General features: G+C 43.2%; 1 protein-coding gene across 1 annotated transcript in view; it reads left to right on the top strand.

Moving 5' to 3' along the window:
- Nucleotides 1–1,695: 1,695 nt before the first annotated feature.
- LOC141201503 (uncharacterized) overlaps nt 1,696–10,447 on the top strand; it is a 77,077-nt gene continuing 68,325 nt past the window's right edge. Inside the window, exon 1 of the mRNA XM_073663511.1 lies at nt 1,696–1,711. Coding sequence (XP_073519612.1) covers nt 1,696–1,711 — 16 coding nt within the window. The remainder of the gene's footprint in view (nt 1,712–10,447) is intronic.

Genomic DNA, 10,447 nt, shown 5'->3' with positions numbered 1-10,447 from the left:
AATGGTCACCGTCCTTCCCCCAATCTCCATACAGTGAATTAGGAGAGAAGAAACCAATGGATGGAAATGTGGAGCTTTCTCCAGCTCCTCTGTGGTTCCATCCCTGGTGGAGACGAAACTTGGAGAAGTTGTGTTTTTAGTACGGCTCCTTCACTGACTGACGAGGGTCTTCTCTGTCCCTCTCCTCGGGGTCTTCATCCTCCGAGTGCAGAGCATTAGGCTTTGGCCTCGCTGATTATCACTTCATACTTGAGGCCACAATGTGCTGGGTCCTTGGTATCGGGGGTGAGGACCACAACAATGTAATTTATTCCCTGATACATAAACATAGAATTACTGGTTCTGAGAGACGAGTCTCATATATAGACAGATACACGGCAGGTCATGTATTCAGTCTGTGTGTCTCCACAGATGGATCCAGGAGGAGAAATCCACCAGAGAGATGTCCCCGTCCTCTGTATCCCCAGGACTGTCCAGAGGAGAATCGCAACATCCCGGAGGATCATCAGGTAGACGACACTGAAGTCCCCACAATATCTGACCATGAAGTGATTATACCTGAGCTCATCTTACATTTTTTCTTTTTTAGGGTGAAGATCTGATTGATATTAAGGTTGAGGTTATACATGGAGCACAAGAGGCGACCGCAATATGGGCCGATCAGCAGGGTGAGGAGGGCAGACTGTCATGTCGGTTCTGTGGCCATCTACTACTACTCCCATCATCTCATGATCACATGACACAATCTACAGTGGCATGTAAAAGTTTGGGCACCCCTGGTCAAAATTACTGTTATTGTGACCAGTTAAGCAAGTTGAAGATGAAATGATCTCTAAAAGACCTAAAGTTAAAGATGACACATTTCCTTTGTATTACGCTTGGACATTTGTGTGCTCAGATAACTTTGACCAATGATTCAGACCTTACTTAGCCTGTTAGGGTAAGGGCTCGTTCACTATCATCGTTAGGAAAGGCCAGTGTTATAAAAACCCAGCCTACTCTAACAATGTGCCAAATAAACAGCAGCCATGGCTTCTTCTAATCCGCTGTCTAGCACTCTGAAAATGATGGAGGCCCACAAAGCAGGAGAAGGCTATGAGCAAAGCGTTTTCAAGTTGCCTTTTGCTCGGTTCAAAATGTAATAAAGAAATGGCAGTTAACAGAAACAGTGGAGGTCAAGATAAGGTTTGGAAGACCAAGCAAATTTTCAGTAGGATTGCTAGAGAGGCAAATCAGAACCCCCGCCTGACTGCAAAAGACCTTCAGAAAGATTTAGCAGACTCTGGAGTTGTGGTACATTGTTGTACTCTTCAGAGACACCTGCAAAAATATGGACTTCATGGAAGAGTCATCAGAAGAAAACCTCTCCTGCGACCTCACCATGAAATTCAGCGTCAGAAGTATGCAAAAGTACATCTAAGAAGGTCTGATGCATTTTGGAAACAAGTCTTGTGGACCGATGAGGTTAAAATAGAGCAATGATCAAAGTTATGTGGAGAAAAAAGGGCACAGAATTTTAGGAAAAGAACATCTCGCCAACCATTAAGCATGGTGGTGGATCAATCCTGTTTTGGGGTTGTGTTGCAGCCAATGGCACAGGGAACGGGTAGAGGGAAGAATGGATTCCATGAAATTTCAGCAAATTCTTGATGCAAACATAACATCATCTGCAAAAAAGCTGAAGGTGAAAAGAGGATGACAAATGATAATGGTACTAAACACACGTCAAAAGGCGCAAGCTGAAGGTTTTACAATGGCCCTCATAGTCCCCTGATTTGAACTTCATTGAAAATCTGTGGCTAGACCTCAAAATAGCAGAGGATGCAAGACGACCCAAGAATCTCACAGAACTGGAAGAATTCTCCAAAGAAGAATGAATGAAAATCCCTCAAAAAAAATTTTAAAGACTATTGTCTGGCTACAAAAAGCATTTACAAGCTGTGATACTTTCAAAAGGGGGCGCTACTAGCTACTAACCTTGCTGGGTGCCAAAACTTTTGCATTTGCTCATTTTCCCTTATTGAATTTTTTTTTAAATGTAAAAGATGAAAATATATATAATTTATTATTTATTGTTTTGCCTAAAATACAAAGGAAATGTCATCTGTAACTTTAGGCCGTTTAGAGATTATTTCATCTTCAACTTAACTGTTCACAATAACAGTAATTTTGACCATTGGTGCCCAAACTTTTACATGTCACTGTATTCTGTCACTATGTGTTTCCTACAGATGGACTCATGGAAAGAAATCCACCAGAGAGATGTCCCCGTCCTCTGTATCCCCAGGACTGTCCAGAGGAGAATCCCAACATCCCGGAGGATCATCAGGTAGACGGTGCTGAGCCCTGTACCGGATCTGTATATGGGGACATTTCTGATCGAGGTCATAGATGTCACAGATTTTGGTGGCTTCTTGTATTGCGCTGATTGTTACATCTGATATATCAGGAGGAAGATCCGACTAAGAATAAAGAGGAGGACGAGACAGAAGAAGAAGCGATGACGAGGGGGGATCAGCCGTGTGTGAGTGACGGGAAGGAGGAGATTCCTGTAGATGTTTCCACAGGTGTGTAATAATGACCGGCGTGTGATGATGATGATGATGACCGGCGTATGATGATGATGATGATTGGCATGTGACTATGATTAGCGGCGTGTGATGATGATGACTGGCGTATGACGATGATGATTGGCATGTGACTATGATTAGCGGCGTATGACGATGATGACCGGCGTGTGATGATGATGACTGGCGTATGACGATGATGATTGGCATGTGACTATGATTAGTGGCGTATGATGATGATGATGATTGGCATGTGACTATGATTAGCGGCGTGTGATGATGATGACCGGCGTATGATGATGATGATGATTGGCATGTGACTATGATTAGCGGCGTGTGATGATGATGACTGGCGTATGACGATGATGATTGGCATGTGACTATGATTAGTGGCGTGTGATGATGATGACTGGCTTATGACGATGATGACTATGATTAGCGGCGTGTGATGATGATGACTGGCGTATGACGATGATGATTGTCATGTGACTATGATTAGCGGCGTATGACGATGATGACCGGCGTGTGATGATGATGACTGGCGTATGACGATGATGATTGGCATGTGACTATGATTAGTGGCGTGTGATGATGATTACCGGCGTGTGATGATGATGACTGGCGTATGATGATGATGATTGGCATGTGACTATGATTAGCGGCGTGTGATGATGATGACTGGCGTATGACGATGATGATTGGCATGTGACTATGATTAGTGACGTGTGATGATGATGACTGGCGTATGACGATGATGATTGGCATGTGACTATGATTAGTGGCGTGTGATGATGATTACCGGCGTGTGATGGTGATGACTGGCGTATGATGATGATGATTGGCATGTGACTATGATTAGCGGCGTGTGATGATGATGACTGGCGTATGACGATGATGATTGGCATGTGACTATGATTAGTGACGTGTGACGATGATGATGACCGGCGTATGACTATGATGATTGGCATGTGACTATGATTAGTGACGTGTGACGATGATGATTGGCGTATGACGATGATGATTGGCATGTGACTATGATTAGTGACGTGTGACGATGATGATGACCGGCGTATGACTATGATGATTGGCATGTGACTATGATTAGTGACGTGTGATGATGATGACTGGCGTATGACGATGATGATTGGCATGTGACTATGATTAGTGGCGTGTGATGATGATGACTGGCGTATGATGATGATGATTGGCATGTGACTATGATTAGTGGCGTGTGACGATGATGATGACTGGCGTATGACTATGATGATTGGCATGTGACTATGATTAGTGGCGTGTGATGATGATGACTGGCGTATCATGATGATGATTGGCATGTGACTATGATTAGTGACGTGTGACGATGATGATTGGCGTATGATGATGATGATTGGCATGTGACTATGATTAGTGGCGTGTGATGATGATGACTGGCGTATGATGATGATGATTGGCATGTGACTATGATTAGTGGCGTGTGATGATGATGACTGGCGTATGACGATGATGATTGGCATGTGAGTATGATTATCGGCGTGTGATGATGATGACTGGCGTATGACGATGATGATTGGCATGTGACTATGATTAGCGGCGTATGACGATGATGATTGGCATGTGACTATGATTAGCGGCGTGTGACGATGACCGGTGTGTGATATTGTATGAAGTCTCCGGTGCAGTGAAGCTTTATCCGCCGTCCACATCACAGCAGAAGCGTCCGGTGATGGCGCGGCTGCTCTTGTACAGAGTCCGGTTGCGCACCGATGAATAACTGGGCTGCATTCACACCCCTTCTTAATGATTTAAGAAGCACATTTTTAATTTTCCTAATTGTGTTTTTTAATATTACTTCCATCTTTTATTTTCATATTATTCTTACACAAGTCTCATGCTGCCATATAAATGACTGAGCTTGCGATTCGGACAGAACCCCGGGGGAAGATTCCGTATAATGAGGCGCTGTGGACGCCGTCTGGCCTATGATCCAGTGATGTCCATCTTTTTCAGCGTGCATAAAAGCGCAGTCGACCAGAGGCTAGACGGAGTCCGGTGTAACTCTGCTGCCTCATTATTCTGAATGGATCCCTCGGGGGTGTCATCTGAATCATGTATTTTGTAGATTTAGATGGAAACCCCGATGTACAGTGGGTACGGAAAGTATTCAGACCCCTTTACATTTTTCACTATTTGTTTTATTGCAGCTATTCGGTAAGTTCTAAAAAGTTATTTTTTTTTCTCATTAAAGTCCACTCTGCACCCCATCTTGACTGAAAAAAAATACTGAAGACATTTTTGAAAATCTATTAAAAAAGAAGAACTGAAATATCACATGGTCATAAGTATTCAGACCCTTTGCTTAGTATTGAGAAGAAGCCCCCTTTGGAGCTAGTACAGCCATGAGTCTTCTTGGGAATGATGCAACAAGTTTTTTACACCTGGATTTGGGGATCCTCTGCCATTCTTCCATGCAGATCTTCTCCAGTTCCATCAGGTTGGATTGTGAACGTTAGTGGACAGCCATTTTCAGGTCTCTCCAGAGATGCTCAATTGGGTTTAGGTCAGGGCTCTGGCTGGGCCAGTCAAGAATGGCCACAGAGTTGTTCTGAAGCCACTCCTCTGTCATTTTAGCTGTGTGCTTAGGGTTATTGTCTTGTTGGAAGGTGAACCTTCTTCCAAGTCTGAGGTCCAGAGCACTTTGGAAGAGGTTTTCATCCAGAATATCTCTGTACTTGGCTGCATTCATGTTTCCTTCAGTTGCAATCAGTCATCATGTCCCTGCAGCTGAAAAATACCCCCATAGCATGATGCTGCCTCCACCATGTTTCACTGTTGGGATTGTATTGGGCAGGTGATGAGCAGTGCCAGGTTTTCTCCACACATACCGCTTAGAATTATCACCAAAAAGTTCTATCTTCGTCTCATCAGACCAGAGAATCTTATTTCTCATAGTCTGTGAGTCCTTCATGTGTTTTGAGAAAACTCTATGCGGGCTTTCATATGTCTTGCACTGAGGAGAGGCTTCCATCTAGCCACTCTGCCATAAAGGCCCGACTGGTGGAGGGCTGCAGTGATCGTTGACTTTGTGGAACTTTCTCCCATCTCCCTACTGCATCTCTGGAGCTCAGCCACAGTGATCTTGGGGTTTTTCTTTACCTCTCCTACCAAGGCTCTTCTCCCACGATTGCTCAGTTTGGCTGGACGGCCAGGTCTAGGAAGACTTCTGGTGGTCCCAAACTTCTTCCATTTAAGGATTATGGAGACCACTGTGCTCTTAGGAACCTTGAGTAATGCAGAAATTCTTTTGTAACCTTGGCCAGATCTGTGCCTTGCCACAATTCTGTCTCTGAGCTCCTTAGGAAGTTCCTTTGAGCTCATGATTCTCATTTGGTCTGACATGCACTGTGAGCTGTAAGGTCTTATATAGACAGGTGTGTGTCTTTCCAAATCAAGTCCTATGAGTTTCATTAAACACAGCTGGACTCCAATGAAGGAGTAGAACCATCTCAAGGAGGATCACAAGGAAATGGACAGCATGTGACTAAAATATAAGTGCCTGAGCGAAGGGTCTGAATACTTATGACCATGTGATATTTCAGTTTTTCTTTTTTAATAAATTTGCAAAATTGTCTGCATTTCTGCTTTTTTTCAGTCAAGATGGGGTGCAGAGTGTACTTTAATGAGAAAAATAAATGAACTTTTTAGAATTTACCAAATGGCTGCAATGAAACAGAGTGAAAAATTTAAAGGGGTCTGAATACTTCCCGTACCCACTGTAAGTGTTCAGCGTACAGCACAGGATAAATATGATCCAAAATGTTCTGTACCCCAAAATGCCACCATTAAGAGCTTCTACTCAACCCACAAAAAACAAGTCCCCACTCAGGTTCATCATCTGTAAACAGTAATATAGGGGGTGTCCATATTACTGGTAGCACAAAGGTTCTGGAAAAGTGACTTGGCTCCCATTTAAAGAAATCCAGTGACATGTGCGCTCCCAAATCCAAATGCCCCCTCCTCCTGGGCCCCACCGTGGGCAGTTAGCATCCACATGTTTGGCATTACTGTAGCAGGGAGAGCCAATTTATTTCTCCAGAAAGCACTAGCTGGGAATCATGTACTGGGCGCTACAACGTAAGGGCACTACAATGTACCGGACACTACAATGTACTGGCCACTATAATGAAATATTTGCATTTTCACTTCGCAACATCCATTACTGCTCGTTTCTGGAAAGCGCCCATGGAGTCAAATTCATCACTACACCTGTATATAAATTTCCATAGGGGTGTAATTTCCAAACTGGTGTCACTTGAGGGGGGATTCTGCTCTTTTGCCACTTCGGGGCTCTGTATATGGAGTCTGCAAACTGTTCTACTAAAGTTTGTTCTCCAAGAGTCAAATATTGCTCCTTCCCTCCCGAGTCTCGCCATGTGGCTAAGCAGTACTGTACAGACACATATGGGGTATTGCCCCGTTCAGCAGAAATTGTGTAACAAATTATGTGGTCATCTTTACCCATTTTCCCTTGTGAAAATGTAAAATCTGGGGCTAAAATAACATTATAGCGGTAAAAATGTAATTTTGTTTTTCTTCACCGTTCAATTGTATAACATTTTGTGAATCACAATTACCTTGTATTCATTGGGAAAGTGCGCGGTGGATTCTGGATGTGACGCTCGGGGAAACCCCACCCACAGCCCGGCATCCACCGCGGGGATCGCATCACCGAGTCACGCCTCACTTGACGCGACATCAGGGGAAACAAGAGCCGGCTGCAGCCGGGGGTCGCGTGATGCCGGTGAGTGGCCAGCGATAGCGCCGCTCACAGGTAATAAAGACAAAGCAAGATAATTAAAAAAAATCTTCTCTCAACGGGTTAATTACATTGGGGGCATTTTTAACCGCTTCGCGACGGCCCACTGTAGATAAATGTTGGCGCTTGCTGGGCTCTGTGCAGCGCCAACGTTTAAAAACGGTGGGTGGTCTCGCAGCGCTCAGGACCCCCAGGGTCCTGCAAGTGCTGCGATTCCGGTGCAGAGCGTTAGCTGTGACAGGGGACATCATCGGGACCTGATTGAATCAGGTCCCAATGATGTTAACCCTTTGCTATGTTCTATATGCCGCTTTCTATAGTGATCGCGGCATATAGAAGATAGACAGAGGAGAGGGAGTCGTCTTACTTACCTCTCCGACAGACCGCTGATACCTTCCAGGACCTGGCGTTGCTATGGCAGCTGGAGGTCACATGACCGCCTCCAGATCTGCCATATATGGTGTCCTGCCAGGCTCAGCCTGCAGCTGAAGCCTGGCAGGACACACTGACTGTGAAACAGTCAGCAAAGATCTCATGTAATATAATATATGTCTATTACATTGCATGACATCAGTGATCAGAAAAATAAAAATTAATGTCCCATACAGGGACTAAGTAAAAATGTAAAAAAAAAAAATGTTTTTAAACTGTTAAAAAAAAAATCACTAAATAAATAAAATATTACACCAATAAATCCGTATATTTATGCAAAACCAAAAAAGTACACATATTTGGTATCGCCGCGTCCAAAACAACCCGATCTATAAAACTGTCACACTAATTAACTCCTTCTGTGCACACCGTAATAAAAATAAATAAAAAACGGAGCAAAAAACTATGCTTTTTCATCATATTGCCAAACAAAAAGTGGAAAAAAATGCGATAAAAAAGCAAAATGGAAATAAAAATGGTACCGCTGAAAACGTCATCTTGTTCCGCAAAAAAAAATCCGCCAATACAGCTCCATCAGCCGAAAAATAAAAAAGTTATAGCGCTCAGAATAAAGCGATCCAAAAAAAATATTTTTTCTATAAAATTGTTTTATTGTGTAAAAAGGCAAAACAAAAAAAAAATACAGTAAGTGTAGTATCGCTGTAAACGTACTGACCCAAAGAATAACACTGCCTGATCACTTTTACCACACGCAGAACGGCATAAAAAAAACCCTCAAAAAACAATTCCTGAATTGTTGGTTTTTGTTAATTTTACCTCCCATAAAACGGAATAGAAAGCGATCAAAAAATGTCATGTACACAAAAATGGTACCAATAAAAATGTCAACTCGTCCTGCAAAAAACAAGCCGTCACATGACTCTGTCGGCCGAAATATGGAAAAACTATAGCTCTCAAAATATGGCGATGCAAAAACTAGATTTTGCAAAAAAAAAGCGTCTCTTAGTGTGTGACAGCTGTCAGTCATAAAAACCCGATATAAATCTGGTATCTCTGTAATCGCACCGACCCGAAGAATAAAGTAATCTAATCAGTTATATCACACGAGGAACGGCGTAAAAAATAAAAACAATTCTTCACCTGCTACTGATTTGTTTATTATGTCTCCCAAAGATCGCAGTAAGGCTCTGCTCACATTTATCCTGCGCTCTGCGCTGAGCGCTCACACCAGAGTTTCCGTGTAAATCTCTGAAATACGTGATTCAGACGGAATCCATGACGGAAGATTCCCTGTAATGAGTCAGATATAGGCCACTGTGGACGCCGTCTGGCTTGTGATCCCACGGTGTCATTTGTTTTAGGCGTGCATAAAAGTGCGGTTGGCCACAGTTTTGTGCACTTCAGAAAAAAAGGACACTGCTAAACAGAGGCCAGACGGAGTCCAGAGTAACTCTGCTGCCTCATTACAGTGAATGGATCCCGCAGGGGTTTCATCTGAATTACATCACTTGGAAATTTAGATGGAAACCCCGATGTAAGTGCTCAGCCTAGAGCGCCGGATAAATGTTACGTAAAATGTTCCCAATAAAAGCTTCAACTCAGTCCTCAAAAAAAGCTAGTCCCCACTCAGGTCCGTCATCTGTTAAAAATATTCCAAGTTACTGGTACCAGAAAGGCTCTGGAAAAGCGAAATGGCCCTTGCCCCCCAAAAGAAATTCAGAAAATTTTGTGCTCCCAAATCCAAATGCCTATTCTACAATAATTTGTTCTCCAATTGTCAAATAGCACTCCGTCCCCCCCAGATCTCGCCGTATGGCTGAGCGGTACGATACAGCCACATATGGGGTATTGCCACTTTTAGAAGAAATTGTGTGACACATTTCGGCACCATTTTTACCCATTGCCATGTGTGAAAATGTAAAATCTGAGGGTAAAACATTTTTTTTGTGGTAAAAACATAATTATGCTTTTTTCACTGCCTAATGGTATAAATTTAAAAATTAAAAAATACTCACTACTTCCCTAGATGAATTCCTTGAGAGGTGTAGTTTACAAAATGGGGTCACTTGTGGGGGTTTCTGCTGTTTCGGCATGTCAGCGACTCTTCAAATGTGACATGGTGTCTGCAACCTATCCCAGCCAACATAGCGCTCCTTTCTCTTCCGAACCCTGCCGTACACCAAAGCAGTGGTTTTCCCCCACATATGGGGTATCAGCGTACTCAGGAGAAATTGCACAACAAATTTCATAGTGTAATTTCTCCTGTTACCCTTATGATAATGCAAAATTAAGGGATGAAAAACGTTTTTGTGGGAAAAATGTGAAAATTTTATTTTTACAACTCAATATTATAAACTTCTGTGAAGCACCTGGGGGTGCAAGGTGCTCACCACACATCTAGATAAGTTCCCTAAGGGGTCTAGTTTCTAAAATGGTGTCACTTGTGGGGGGTTTCCACTGTTTAGGCACATTAGGGGCTCCCCAAATGCAACATGGCGTCCGCTAATTATTCAAACAAATTTTACATTCAAAAAGTCAAATGACGCTCCTTCCCTTCTGAACCCTGCCGAGCGCCCAAACAGTGGTTTTCCCTCACATATGGGGTATCAGCGCGCTCAAGAGAAATTGCACAAAAAATTTTGGGGTCCATTTTTCCTGTTACCCCTGTGAAAAT

Source organism: Phyllobates terribilis, unplaced genomic scaffold (genome assembly GCF_046119375.1).
Source record: "Phyllobates terribilis strain yellow unplaced genomic scaffold, ASM4611937v1 Scaffold_117__1_contigs__length_5270597, whole genome shotgun sequence".
Taxonomy (NCBI): Eukaryota; Metazoa; Chordata; class Amphibia; order Anura; family Dendrobatidae; genus Phyllobates; species Phyllobates terribilis.
This window is presented reverse-complemented; position numbering and strand designations above follow the sequence as displayed.